The sequence below is a fragment of the Narcine bancroftii genome, chromosome 10 (assembly GCF_036971445.1).
Source record: "Narcine bancroftii isolate sNarBan1 chromosome 10, sNarBan1.hap1, whole genome shotgun sequence".
Classification (NCBI taxonomy): Eukaryota; Metazoa; Chordata; class Chondrichthyes; order Torpediniformes; family Narcinidae; genus Narcine; species Narcine bancroftii.
In genome coordinates, this window is record NC_091478.1 from 82,279,023 (window position 1) to 82,293,603 (window position 14,581).

The following is a 14,581-nucleotide window of genomic DNA, read 5'->3' on the forward strand; positions in this document are numbered from 1 at the left end:
GTTGACTCTACTCCAGTATTGTCACTTCATTGCCATTCAAGGACCCTATCCCAAATGATAAATCTAGGAGTTGAAGCAAAGTTGTAAGTGGGATACTTCCAAATAATTTTAAGAAAATTGTTTAAAATGCTTCCTGACCAGCTAGGAATCTCCAGCTGCTTCTTTCATAGTCTATATAATGACATATTTCAACATCAACCATGCGCTTTGCTTTAATAATGCAAACAGTGTTCACTGCTGAACATATGCAACAGAACATTTCAGCCATGATGTGACCAGTAACCTGGGATGGAAGAGACCCTGGAAGCAGTGAATGTCACAAATGTGCATGTATTGTCAATCCAATGGTAACGTAATGTGGAAACTGAAAGGATGCATTTGCCTTCTCTGTAGAAATAACAAAAAAATACATTTTGGATAATAACTGGGAAATCCTCAAACTGAAACAGAATTCAACCCCTGAATCTGGAATGAAAACCAACTTTTACATTGTGAAAATAATATATATTTTTAAATCTTCTGAAATATTTTAGCGCTTGATGTTTGATATACCAGTCTTCCACCCACTGGTGGATCCAATGTCAGGAGAATTGGATGTAAAAAGAGCATTCACAAAATGGAGGTGAGTACATTTTATTTTCAGTTTAGTGAGCTTCTCAACCTGTACTAATATGAGGAGGATACTGATTCTGTGGCCACAAATATTTAAATAGTGCCTGTGTCGTATGGATTTCCTCACTGATGGAACTTTCAATCAGACTGAGAAATTATTAAAGCACAAAATAAAAACACTGATTTTTAACATTGCAATCTTTTATTTTACCACTAATCCATTATGGTAAACTTTAAAAAAAAACACCATTCATTCAACAATTTTAACAATGAGAATACAATAAGAGCAGAGTGCAACAAATTGGAATGAGTATCAAATTACCATTTCTGATTAAATTGCATCTGCATAGAATGCAAAAAGCCTGGGATGGAGCAATTTGGAGATTCTCCTAGTTAAACCATGTGGATGTTGAAGATTGCACTTAAAACTATAGTAATAACTTTGGATGGTTTTGTCACAAATCTAAGCGCTTTTCTCCTCATTTTTCCACCCCCCCCCCCTAAAGGTGCAAACTAGATGGACATTTACCACAATTTCTTCAGCAAAAATTGTAAAATATCTGCCCAGTTACTCATTGCCTTAAGATTATAGGAAAAGTAGCAAATGTAGATGACGACAGAATATATTATGAATCTTTCCTGAAGCTTTTTTATGTATTTTGTACAGGCGACATCATAATCACATCTGGCAGGTGTTAATTTACGCTCGTCGAGTTTTCTACAAGATTGATACAGTTAATCCTTTGAACCCTGAAGCTGCAGTACTGTGAGTTTGAAAATTTGTGGTCTAATGAAACTTTAGTTGCTCGGTGGATTGGACTCAAATTGTAATTTTGTAGACCTAATTACAGATATGCCCTACTGCATATACGCCCATGGTTCCATAATTATGCAGTTAGTGTGAGCAAATCTGCAGCAATTTAGAAAAAGCGGTCGCTAGCTACAGAAAACTGTATTCCCAAACTGATGTGCCTTGCTCTCTCCCCACAGCCCTGAATCAGTCTCCACACTGATCCCTACTTACAAATAAAAAGTATGCATGTGTACAGTATCCCCTGTAGCACTGCTAAGTATATATGGTGTTCGCACACCGTCCACATTGCATAAGCAGCACATACCTGTATAGAGCAGTCTGAGATTTTGCTTCAGTTCCAGTTAATAATCTTGATTTTTGGAGTTTGTTATGTGATCTTGGCACTCTCAGCTGAATTTAAAGCTGTCCACAAGATCTAGTGATTGCTGGCATATGCTGCATTTTCCCCTTGAACTATGTCATTTGCTGTCGAGCATCAGTTTGGGGCATCTAACAATACTGATCATGTGAGCCAAGCAGTCAATCACATTGAAAAGTAAAAACACAATGCTGAAGAAACTCAGCAGGTCAAACAGTGTACTTTATATAGCAAAGATAAAGATACATAACCAATGTTTCAGGCTTGAGCCCTTCATTAAGGTATGACAAAATGTAGGCAAGGGCCTGGCTAAAGCCCGAAAATGTTGGTTTTTCCATATTAAGTATACTATTTGACCTGCTGAGTTTCTCCAGCATTATGTTTTTAATACAACCACAGTGTAGTTGACCATCCTGCACTAAATTTGGTTTCTGTAGGGCTAGAGTTGTATTGGTGAATTAGGGTTATTTTGCCATTTTAGAACTTGTTGATGCTTGCAACAAAGCATTGTTTTTTTTTGGGCTAAACCTGAAGTCTTTCAGATTACCCATTTATGAAAGATATGCTGGAGAAGATCAGGAAACAATGGTCATTTTGGGAGGGAAAAGGGAATCCTGAAAGATATGCTGGAGAAGATCAGGAAACAATGGCCATTTTGGGGGAAAAGGGAATCCTGGGCAGCATGTGTGTATTTGTGAGTGTTTGCCAATAGCACGATGCTGTCATAGTAATCCTTGTGTTTGCAAAATCCACTGTTTGTGTTTGGAGAGCCTTCCATAAATTCTTAATTTAAAAAAAAATTAAAAGCACAGTAGAAGCCAATTCTGTCCATTTAAATCCATGCCATCCAATTACACCCAAATTCATGTACAACCACTGGTTCATTTTGGAGAGAGGGAGGAAACCAGTCACTGGGTCTATAATAGCATTGTCCTGAACTTTTTAACTTCTGGAAGTAAATGCTTTCTGCTTAATATTGGAGAGAAATAAATAATATTGGAGATATTGATATACCTTTATCCCCAAATAGTTGCTCTGAAACATCATAGGATCTTGGATGGTCCAAAATCTATTTGCCTCTTTGCAGAAGACTTAAAACAAGCCCAGTTGTTTTGGTCCCGTTTCTCCTTGTTTCATTTTTCAATACGAAACAATTGTACTTATCAATCTGAAGTTGTACTTTCTTTTTCAGATATGAAAAAGACATTCATTTATTCAAAAGCAAAGTAGTTGATAGTGTGAAACTATGCAACAGTCATCTCTTTGACCAACCTAAACTGGATGACCCTTATGCAATTAGGTGGGTTTTGGTAAATTTTAATGTTGAGACTACAGTATTACAGTACATTCCGATCAATAAAAGGGTTCCAATAAAATTATTTATTCTTATCTACAAATAGCAATTTTTAATTTTATCATTTTAAAATTTACAACCATGTTTGTGGAAATTTTTCTTCTTTGAACAATATTCAAACATTTATATAATTGTCTAATGAAGCTACTTATGTGAATGAAATGTATTCAGATATACTCTTAACTGGTCCTGCATAAATTGTTTAGTTTGTACTGGTTTGTGCAAGAACTTGGACAGAAAATATCAGTCAAGTGGGCAGAGAAATCTAAATTTTTAAATTATATTGTGTGACTTAAGATTGTGCTATTAATGTCATTTGTGAAATTTGTATTGTAATTGTGAAGTGGTTTCCAGAGTAACTAAGCTGTCTCTCTAATGGACGATACCAATATCAATCTGGGCTATTAATCCGCACACAATATTTTTCAACATTTCCTGCCGCCTGAGGTGATCAAAATGTAACACTTTGACAATTTACATTTTTGTTTCTGCCCTACATCAGTTTTTAAATTTCAGTCATTTAAATCAAATCAAAAATGTTTGTCTTATTATCTTTAAATTAGTTTATGTAATCAGATTTGTTAACATGCTTTTGTGAAGGACTTTCTTCTACATTGTACAGTAATCTACAGGATTGTAAGATCAGTTACAGAGCTTTTTACCTGCTGATTTTTTTTCCCCGTTAACATGAAGTAGATATTACTGAACAAATGAATTGCTTCCCTGTTTATTGCCCAGGTGTCGAGCATAAAAATCTTTGCAATTCTTGTTTGATTTTTGCAGTAGTGTTAAGGTTCTAATTGCTGCCGCAGTTAGTGAAGACAGAAGTTTATGTTAAAAGTTCTGGATTAAGTAGGGGTTTACAGACCAGAGTTCCCTGTTGTGATTATTTTGGCTACAAGATGAACTGAATAGTTTCTTCATTATACTCAGAAATCAGTTATCTGCTTTATTGTCTGAGTGTGTGTGTGTATATACACACACATATATGACATATAACACTGAGTTTTTTTTCTTGTGGGCAAGGCAGAATTACCACTTATTGGTAATCCAAAATAAAAATCAAATGGTCACATGGAAAAATTATTTAATGGCTGTCATTTACTTGTGGCATCACGTGCCTATCAGGACGTACTGACTTTGAAGGAGACGTTTTAAAAAATAATTCTCCCCTTCATGTGCAAAGTGAGAAATGAATTTAATTTTTGTTTTTTTTTAAAATGTTACCTGTTTCTTCCAAAGCTTTTCACCCTGGAATCCATCAGTACATGAAGAAGCCAGAGAGAAGATGTTATCTCAAAAGGTAAATTAATTTCCTGCATTGTACATTGAAAAGCATTTTAATAGTAGATGCCTGACTAAGATGTCGATCATTGCAAGTATTCTGTTCAATTTTTTACTTCAGCGCTCATCATCTCTTGATACACTGTCTTGTTCATTGGCTGCTGGCTGGCTTGTGTGCATTTCAAGCAAAATTTGTGCAAAAATTTCTTTGGTTTTGTTGTGCCATTGTGTGGAGAAATCTTTAAGCAGATGAGCAAGGACATGACCAAAGATTTAATCCAAAAAAAGGCAAGTTTTAAAGAGCAACAAAAATACTTGTAGATGCAAAGGAGGAACTTCAATAGCTTGGGGACGAGGGAGCAGAGGCCAAACCTTGATACACATTTTTGGTAGCAATGCTCAAATAATAACATTGAGCTTTTCTTTTTTTCTTGCACCCTTTCAGCTCATCCCATTCAATCTTGGTTCTTCTGCAGTTGTACTTTTCTTGAACTTGTATCAGGTTTGGGCTTCTGCTACCTCATCCCCAAAGATACTGAAGTTCCTCCTTGGTGTCTACAAGTATTTTTGATGCTCTTTTAAAATTTACCTTTTTGGGGTCAAAGTTTTGGTCATATCCTTGCATCTCCTTGTCTTGGTTAAAATTGTATTTTAGCAGGTTATCCTAAATACTTGTTATCAACTTCCATTTTAGAGGAGTCTTTGTACACACAGGTTTTCTTTCTCTATTTCACTGTAGGTGGGAAAGTTTTTTCCTCTCACCCTACTTCTCACTTGCTTCCTTTCCATGACTTGGATTCAATTTTTCTTTTTATCATTCACTTTATAATATGTTCAACCTTGTAAAATGTCTACATACTGTCATAAAAATTGTAAAAAAAAAATTAACTTTTTGTGCACCATTTTAAGTTAGAATTGAAATGCATGTAAATTTTGTATTTTTCTTGCCTAGAGAAAGCCTGAAGATCAGACCAAAAGCATGAATGTGTCTGGTCTTTCCTGGGTAAAACCTGGTTCCACACAGCCTTTCAGCAAGGACGAAAACACTGCATAAAGCTCGTACATCGAATCAATGGCACACCAGGCACTTTCTACCTGTGAGACATAACGGACCAGGTTGAGATTTTTTTTTTGATGTTGGACTTTAGCAGAGACAGCTTAAAGACAAACTGCAGAAGATGGTGTTCCATGTTCCTAAATTTTAATTTTTTTTGTTTGAATTCAACTTTTAAAAGTTTGTAAAACTTCATTTTGGAGACCTCTACTACCTAGGTAATGGCAATACAACTATCAGTTTATGTTGGGGTGGTTTGCTCATACAGATGTTATCATTTTTGTAATACCGCCACAATGATGTAGAAATGTTTTCATTTCTCGAGGCTGTCCACCAGAGTTTTAAGATTTCGAGTTTGGATAGTAAAATCATTCAGATGAACTATATTTTGCATAGCATGTGTCCATTTGCAGTTTTCATAAAGTCACTGTTGAGTTTTCTAATGTAAATATTGACAAATAAATTTTGTAAATAGGATTTTTGACCCTATTGTTAGCACTTTGGGATGAAATGGTGGTGAAAGTGACATCAATTCATTTGATATACATTTGGATAGGCTGATCTATTAAAGGAACAGTGCATTCAGTGGGGCCCCAAGCTTTGTAACTTTGGTGGTCTTTCTGTGCTATGTACAAGTAAATAATTCAGTTCAAAGAAGGATAGTTCCTAGATATGTTCCTAATATCTGTGGAATAAAACTGCTGTTTAATTGCAGTGGGGACTGTTATAAGATGAAACAGCTACAGGTCAAACAACTGATGTCAGTGTGGCTTAAATAAAAACAAAGCCAAACTGCTGAACACCTTGTTGATATTTGCATACCTATGCATTTGGTACCCTTTCCATTTAAGCCCATTTGGCATTGATTGCTTCTGGTACTCACTGCTGCAGTTATGTATGTTAGCCACCAGATGGTACTGTAGGAAAATTGATTGCCTTTGTTATCTGGTCTGAGTTAATCTTTCAATGTTAAACTTGACCATTTTTGTTCGGGGGAATCCTTCTGTTTCTTACATCTTCTCTGCATTGCCTCTTTTTTCTATGCCCTACTGTGCAGTTATCTTCACCATCTCTGGTCTTTCAACTTCCAAAAAACTGACTTGTATGTTTTTTTTAATTGCCCAGTATTTTACTTTTCTATTGTCTTTCAGTCTGATATCTGCTGTCATAACTCTTCAGGAATTTGATCTGAACTCCAGTAGCAATATAGGAAATTGACCACTGTTTGAAATAATGGATAGCTTTATACAAAAATTGGTAATTATTACATGGGAAGATACAAACCCCCAAGTTTTTAAAGTATTAAACAAGAAAATCTGCAGATACTGGGGTCGAGTGCAATACACAAATGTGCTGGAGAAACTCAGCAGGCCATGAGCAATTTACTATGAGGAGAGGGGAGCATTTTGGTAAGTAATACCGGCTCAGGGCAATGAAGATTGTTGAGACATCTTGGGGTATTGGCACACCTGTCTTCAGTTGTCAGAGCAGGGAGCAGTAAAGTTGGGATGTCTTGCTGCAAAACGTGTTGGTAAGACCAAATTTGGAGTACCATATGTAGCTCTGGTTGCAGGAAGAATGTCTTTAGGTTGGAAATGTTACAAAAAAAATTCATGAGGATGTTGCTAGGTTTGGAGCTTGTTATAAAGAGGCTGGGACTTCCTGCAACACAGAAGGGTAAGGGGGTGGGCAAAATCCTTTGGTGGGGTACACATCCATGATGGGGCCAAATTCCTCTTTTCCCAGGGAGTCTAAAGCAGTGGGCATATAATTGAAGATGAGAGGGGAAAGATAGGGTAGTGGCGAGACTGAATGAGGTAGCAGAGGTGAGTGGAATTGCTACATTTAAAAGATGCGCAGAAAAGTGCATGAATGGGGGTTAAACCCAGAAAAATGGGGCTAGCTTCAGTAGATGGCTTGGCCAGAATGGGCCTGTTTCTGTGCTGCAATGGCTTTTCTAAAATATATTTTAACATTTAATCTGACGTTCATATACAAATCTTTATAGTATAATTGATTTGGTATGAAAACATACCAGCCTGTTTCGATATTTATTTCAAAAGCTTAAATAATAAAAGGGAATTTAAAAACATTTTGCCTCACAAATCTCTTAACCTAAAATGCACCTCTTTAACAGTCTAACCTGTTAAAGTTGGCTTCTTTACAAAGCAAAAAATTGGCTATCTGTTCAAACACTTGACCCTTTGTCCATTTCCAATTGCATGTGGTCATTGCCTATATGTAACTCCGGCAAAAGCTCTAAGCATAACTGTAATTCTCCCTGGTCGGCTTTGTGGGACTCTGGGTTAGTAGGGGAGCAGTCATGGAAGTTGATGCAGTTAGAGGATATCTGTGCCAAAGCCCATGTAGTTTCTTAACAAATTACCAAAGTGAAGAGGCACCAGTAGAATCAGTGTGAACCTCGGTCATTGGCTACATCTTGCAAACGTCTATATAATGCAGTGTGGTTCTCTTGACAAACCCTCTTAGCTGGCAATTCATTGCTGTCATCCAATGTCAAGCCACGTTTCTTGGTTGGAGTTTCGCCAGTCTTGATCATGCTGTTTATGTCTCTCAGCCTCTGCAGGTGAAACAGAAAATTAAAAAATTATTTAATGTTGCAAGAAAAGGAAAGGTTTAGCCTGTTTAAAAAGCTCCCCTTTGGTATTTTTTGAGCAGAGTTAAAATGAAGGAAAGCTGATGGGGGGCGTGTTTTAATGGATTAAATGGCTTATTTTGCCAAGTCTCATCTCAATATCTTCCCAACGATTGTGGGGAAAAGGCCCAGAAAAGCAAGAATTAGACACGTACTGTGCTCCTCCAGAGTTCCCCAGGAAGCTAAATGCCTCTCCGATGCAAGTCATGTAAAAGGATGCTTTATGAGTTGAACCTTTCATCAGGAACAATTGCCACTGCAGTTGCTGGTTCTCAAAAGGAAGGACACCTGAACCTTTGCAAAGTTGTGCCCCTCTGGTGAACATCATGCCTGCCTACCTATCTAAACTAATCTGACTTGCCTGCTAATTCCACATCCCTTTGTACCTTCCTTGTTCAAGTACCTCTCCAGATGCCTCTGAAGTGTGGTTTCTGGCCCTGCTACCTATTTTTCCACCTTCTCGAGCAATTCATTCCAGACTTGAACTGAAGTTTAAAAAAAAAATCCCCTCAATTCTCCTCCATGTAGTTTTAGACACTCTTACCATGGGGAATAGGCACTGATCATTTGCTTTTTCAATAATTTTGAAAACTTCTTATCATGCCACCTCTCAACCTTCTTTTCTCCAGCAAGAATAGATCCTCTCCATCCAATCATTCCTTCTAACTCATGCCCTCCAATCCTTGTGAATCTTTTCTGCACCCTTTAGCTTGGTCCTGCATGCAAATTAAATTCTGTCTAAAATCCCTTTGCTCCCTGTTAACCTGGATCCTGTGGTAACCTTGGACAATGAGCTTCGCTGTTCATTATACTACCAATTTTGGGGTCATGCAAACTTGCTAATTATGGCACCAATTAAGTCACAACAACCTTTGCCAGGAGTCGAGCAATCTTCTCTCTTGCTTCCAGTAAGTTATCCCCCTTGATGACACCACCTCCATGTTTGTTCTCCAGAGTACTCATGGTAAAGACAGACAAGTAGTTGTCATTTAAAACCGTGGCTACACACATTAATCCCCATGAGGACATACTACCCTTTTATCCTTAATGTGCTTGGAATATCTTTTGGGATTCTCCTTTATCTCATCTCAAGGATATCTCATAATCCCCTTTTGCCCTCTCACCCTTCTTTCTAAGTGTACCCCTTCATCCTTTGTGCTATTCACTTGATGCCAGCTGCCTCTGCTGGACATTGGCCTTTTTCCTGAGCAAATCCACAATTCCCTTCATCAACCCTCCAACATAATATCCTTTTCTAATTCTCATGGGAACATCTGTTAGAGCATGTCATGCACCATTTGAAGGTCATAGTCTCACCTTGAATCAGTGGCACCTCAGCATGGAAACATACACTAATTCTTTTCCCTTCCAGATGTCACTAGTCATCTGTATATCAAGGACAATTTACAGTGGTCAATTAGCCTCCCAACCCGCATATCTCATGGGTGGAAACGCAAACCCCATAGAGGCAGCAGCAGTTCTACTGATGGCCCTGTGTTCAGTTTGAAAAAGCCTGAGATATTTTGACAGAGGAGGTCATTCAGACCAAATCCTCAGTGATCTCATTAGTCCCACTGCCCAACTTGCTCTCTTGGAGTCTATTCTCTCTCATAACTTTAAAACTCCATTCCAATGCTTTTGCTTCCTCACCTGCAGTGAAGGTAATATACAGTAGACAATCAATCTACCACCAGACATTTTGGGATGAGAAAATCTTGGGCAAAGGCCATAGGAGAATGTGCCCAAATTTTTAAGACTGTCATCTGAAAGTAATAAATGGGATGTGCAAAAAGGGTCTGGGCATCAGGTTGGTAGGTCGAGATAGACGAACAACATATGCTGCTCCATGCCAGATAAACAAATAGGCGAGCACAATTCTCCTGAAGATTCACCAATACAAGTGTGGAGTCTACATGCTGCACCAAACCTAGATCTCATCAACATTTTGCTGCTTAATCTGCAGGTATCTTTAGTGGTACTAGGCAGTTCATGCCACAGGAATCAACAACCAGGGCAACAATTATTTGTTAAGACTGATAGGCCCATTATTGAATTCTACTCCAACATTCTAAATATTTTAAAGTTGTATTTATAAAGATTGTTTTAAAAAAAATGTTTAACACTGGCAGTTGTAGAAATGTAGTTTTGATTGTACATGGAGTGTTTGTTTTCAAGAATCATGACTCACCTTTGAAGGACTTCTGCTGAAACAATAAAACATCTTTTCTCGTGGTGAAAGGGAACCTCCATTCTTGTGTGGTGAAATATAAATGGAGTGATGCTGAGAGAGTAAGACTCTGCGAGGTGATCCTGTCCGTACAGATGGGAAGGGAGATAAAGGTGGGGCTTCACTCTGCACAAATAAACAAGTTCTTCAAGTTCACACATGCAATAATACCATTTTAAATGCTTCAAATATTCCAGGCTCTTATTTATAATACTTTTAACATCTTGATATGACACAGTTAGTGTAATGCTGTTACAATTGGGACTGGGTTTCAAATCCCACACTGTTTGGAAGAAGTTGGTACTGTTTCCCTGCAGGTTCTGGTTTCCTCCCACTGTTCAAAATGTATTGGGGATTGTAGATTAACTGAGTGGTATGGGCTGTTGCAATATTGTACATCTAAATGTAAATCAATTATACTGGTACTTTGCAAACTGGTAGCCCTGTTTAGTATGAACTGAACAAAACTAGCTTTTTGATTTGTTACTTCAGTCACAGCTTAGTATTTCTATTTGAACTAATAACACAATTGAAAATTCTAACATTAGAATAGTTTACAGTGCACTATATTAGTTGGTAGAATGTAAATATTTTATAGATGGGTATCTCAAAATCAGTTGAGGTTCTATTTTCACCATTACTATACACCTAAAGTTACCTTCTGTAATCTTTGAACTTATAGCAGTCAATATTTAATGTCCCTACTGGATAAAGTTCAGCAGGGATAGATTATTTTATTCTAATTCTCATTTTCTTTCAAGGCAAGCATATTAGTTCACTAAACTATAATGACCTCTGAATAAAGTGTTGCAATTTCCTCACCAGGATGCAATATGAATGTTAATTGTATTCAGTGCTCATGGTATAGTTCAATTGTTTACAATTTATAAAGTGTGGCCATAATGACCTTTCAGTATCAGATTCTGGTGTATGTTCATCATTAAGCACAATAAAGGACTTGCATCAGTGCTACTCAACCTTTTTCCACTCTCATACCACTTTAAATTACCCCTACGCCACTGGTGCTCTGTGATTAGTAAGGGATTGCTTAAGGTGATATGTGAGGGGGAAGAGAAGGTTGAGAATCACTGCTTGAGAAAAATTCTAATTGGCCCATTTCCTTTGGAGTTATGAAACCCTCCACATAACGAGTCAATCAGGTACGATTAAAACAGTGGTTTTCAACCTTTCTCTTTCCACCCACATACCACCTTAAGCAATCCCTTACTAATCACAGAACACCTATGGCAGAGTGGGAAGAAAAAGGTTGAAAACCTGTGGTTTACATAATTTAATGATTTGCAGAATTAGCAAGATATTTATAAAACAATACAAAAGGATGCCATCAACATCAGTTTGAGGATTTGATTACATGGTGTGAGGAATGCTGATCTTTATCTCTTAGACATTGAAATGCTAGAGGAACTCAGCCAGTCTTTTCACAATCACAGTATCTGCCGACTTTCTTGTTTCACTTTTATCTCTTCGAATTTGGATTTGATTTCACCTGTTTTGATGGACTGGCTATTTCCTCACACATAACTTTAGCACTGAAATCATCCATTTTTTTTGTTCTCACTGTCCAGATTTAAAAAAAGTTACAGGGCACCTGACTCGAAGTAAGAATACCCAGCCATACCGTCGGAGCAGCAACGTTATTCTGCATCATGATTAGATATTAGCCATTCTCTTTCCCTCACACCCAGAAAGGGAACATTAATCAAACTCTTCATTAGCAAAGAGTGAATTTCATAGTTTTGACTGCACAGCAAACATTTCTAACTGTTAATTATGCTTTGTTCGGCACAATCTGGGAAATACAGCTCTACAATTCAAGACAGCAACTGACAAATCAAGAACAGCATGGATAAACCAGGGAAGAAGACCTTCTGATGAAGTTCCTGAATTAAGAAATTCCACAAGTAAAAGACATGCTTGAACACCCAACTACTTCAGGGAACTACAGAAACCCACACAAAACAAAGTGCTTCCTATGGGCAGCATGGTTAGCAAATGCTCATACAGCACCTGGGTTCAAATCTGGCACTGGATAAGTTTGTTCACTCTCCCATGTTCTCTTTTTGTATACAACTGTTTCATCCAACCCTTCAAAATGCACAGGGGTTGTAGGTTAATTGGGTGAATTTGGACAGCACAGGCTCATGGGCTGGAATGTCTAAATTTAATGTATGAATGCTGGTTATCATGCTTTACAAATGTATATGCAACCAAGATGTGGGGGTGTGTATATATGCAAGGTATTTTTCTCATATATTCTTCAATCAACCATGCTCCCATTGCAGTGAGCTTTGCCACTGTCACCACTGCACCAATAATGGTCAGATTATTCATTATGGATTTTGAACCTGATTCCATTTTAAATTCTTAACATTATTGCTGCAACACTATGGTACATAATCAACAGGAAACGTGCAAATGTTTTATTGGTCATTTACCTTGGTACTGCACCATGTTCGATGAAAACTCTCAATAGTAAACCTGATAACTTACCGCATGCTCCACGCTGGATGTGGAATATTTAAGTGCAAATGATTTTACTCGTCGGATGTAAATGTTATTGTAGAATTGGATGAGATCACCCCTCTCCTCCTCTTCCATATCACTGTTAGCTCCAGCTAGTCGAGTTGGGGTAGGTGGTGCACTATTTGGTTGAGGTACTGGAAGTGTACTGTTGGACCTCATGATTGGACTGGAGTCTCTACTGTCTGCAAGATGGGAAAATAAAGCAAAAGTAACAAAATATTTGTAATTTGCAGATCACACTGGCTATGAGCAACTACAGTACAACTCCAATTCTCCAAAAATGGTCAGGACCTGGCCTTTTTTGGATAAACAATATTTTCGGATAACTGATCATTTTGTAAAAACAACCCAGTAGCAACAGCAAATCACTTGTAACAGTCAACAACAACACAAGGGAAGCATGAAATAATGTTTAATTCTCACCTAAACAACCTGAACAAAATGAGATAAATCCAAGCAAAAACTCAAAATGCTACTGAGAGGTTTTTCCAAATCTTTTTCAACTGTGATGTCAGTTCAGCTCTGAAAAAAAATTTGGACAACTGAGGATTTCTGATTGTTTTGGAAATTCAAAAAATCCCAAATTTTTCAGAGGCGCAAAACGACGTCAATTCGGCTTTGAATTTTTTAGGGGAATATTTTATTTTAAGAATTTTTATTCAGCATGCAGTCAAAATGAATAATAATCCAAAAGATAAACATCAATATCAAATAATATTAACATCGATCCATGTGTGGAGATTAAAGAAAGTGAGAAAAGGGAAGTCAATATGTGATTCATTTATATAAAGAAAAAAAATGCAAATTCAATGAACCAAAGGGAAGAACAAAGTATGATCCAGTCCCCAAGAAACAAGAAAAAGAAGAAAAAAAAATTGGCTTCACCTCGGATAAACCCCACTCCCATCAAGGGACAATTAACCTGACTTATCTAGGGTGCTCAGCGCTGCGAGCACCGGTGGGGGGGGGGGGGGGGGATCGTTAAAGATTTACCCTGATTTTCCTTAAATAAATTCCATATTCTTAAAAATACATCATACCTGTTTCTGAGGTTATAGGGGCACTCCAGGGAAACACAATTATGCATTTCTATCTTTCAGCGGGCAGCGGGCTAAACCTAATTGGGAATCAGATTTCCAAGTAACTGCTATGCATTTCCTAGCCACTGCTAAAACAACCTCAATGAATTTTAATTGATATTTCAACAGCCTCATTTTAGGTCTTTTGTTTTCTAAATTCCCCAATAAAAATAATTCAGGTGCCTGAGGGTATCGAATTCCAGTAATATTTTTCCCAGGAGATTACCAAAATCTTCCCAGAAAGGCCTCACTTTAGGGCATGACCAGGTTGAATGCAAGAACATACCTATTTCTTGACCACATCGAAAACATTGGTATGATATTTCCAATTTGAATTTATATAACTTTGGTGGAGTAAAGTATAGCTGATGCAAGAAATAATATTGCACCGGCCGATACCTTATATTAATCGTGTTAATCATGCAGTCCCGACGTAAGTCGGACTAGCAAAATGGATCAATTTCCATACCCAAATCTGATTCCCATTTTGTCTTATTCAAGCCCTTGTTTAGGTGTGTTAAGGAAAACATTTTTGAAATTTTTTTCGTGCTCCCCTTTCAAACCACAGTCTCTATTTCGCTACACTGTGGTAAGGTCAG

The 14,581-nt window shown here is 37.5% G+C and overlaps 2 protein-coding genes across 9 annotated transcripts in view; one reads left to right on the forward strand and one right to left on the reverse strand.

Annotated features, from left to right (window-relative positions):
* Positions 1–5,953, forward strand: part of aktip (akt interacting protein) — a 43,839-nt gene extending 37,886 nt beyond the window's left edge. For all 5 annotated transcript variants that reach the window (XM_069901598.1, XM_069901595.1, XM_069901597.1 and 2 more), the window contains 5 exons: positions 534–622; positions 1,280–1,378; positions 2,977–3,084; positions 4,381–4,441; positions 5,375–5,953. In XM_069901598.1, the coding sequence (XP_069757699.1) occupies positions 534–622; positions 1,280–1,378; positions 2,977–3,084; positions 4,381–4,441; positions 5,375–5,476 (459 nt within the window). In that variant the 3' untranslated portion in view covers positions 5,477–5,953. The remainder of the gene's footprint in view (positions 1–533; positions 623–1,279; positions 1,379–2,976; positions 3,085–4,380; positions 4,442–5,374) is intronic.
* Positions 5,954–6,700: 747 nt separating this feature from the next.
* rbl2 (retinoblastoma-like 2 (p130)) overlaps positions 6,701–14,581 on the reverse strand; it is a 103,303-nt gene continuing 95,422 nt past the window's right edge. For 3 of the 4 annotated variants that reach the window (XM_069901591.1, XM_069901592.1, XM_069901590.1), the window contains 3 exons: positions 12,871–13,085; positions 10,321–10,485; positions 6,701–8,057 (listed from right to left, as the gene is read on the reverse strand). In XM_069901591.1, the coding sequence (XP_069757692.1) occupies positions 7,887–8,057; positions 10,321–10,485; positions 12,871–13,085 (551 nt within the window). In that variant the 3' untranslated portion in view covers positions 6,701–7,886. The remainder of the gene's footprint in view (positions 8,058–10,320; positions 10,486–12,870; positions 13,086–14,581) is intronic. The other variant, XM_069901593.1, reaches the window with a different exon arrangement.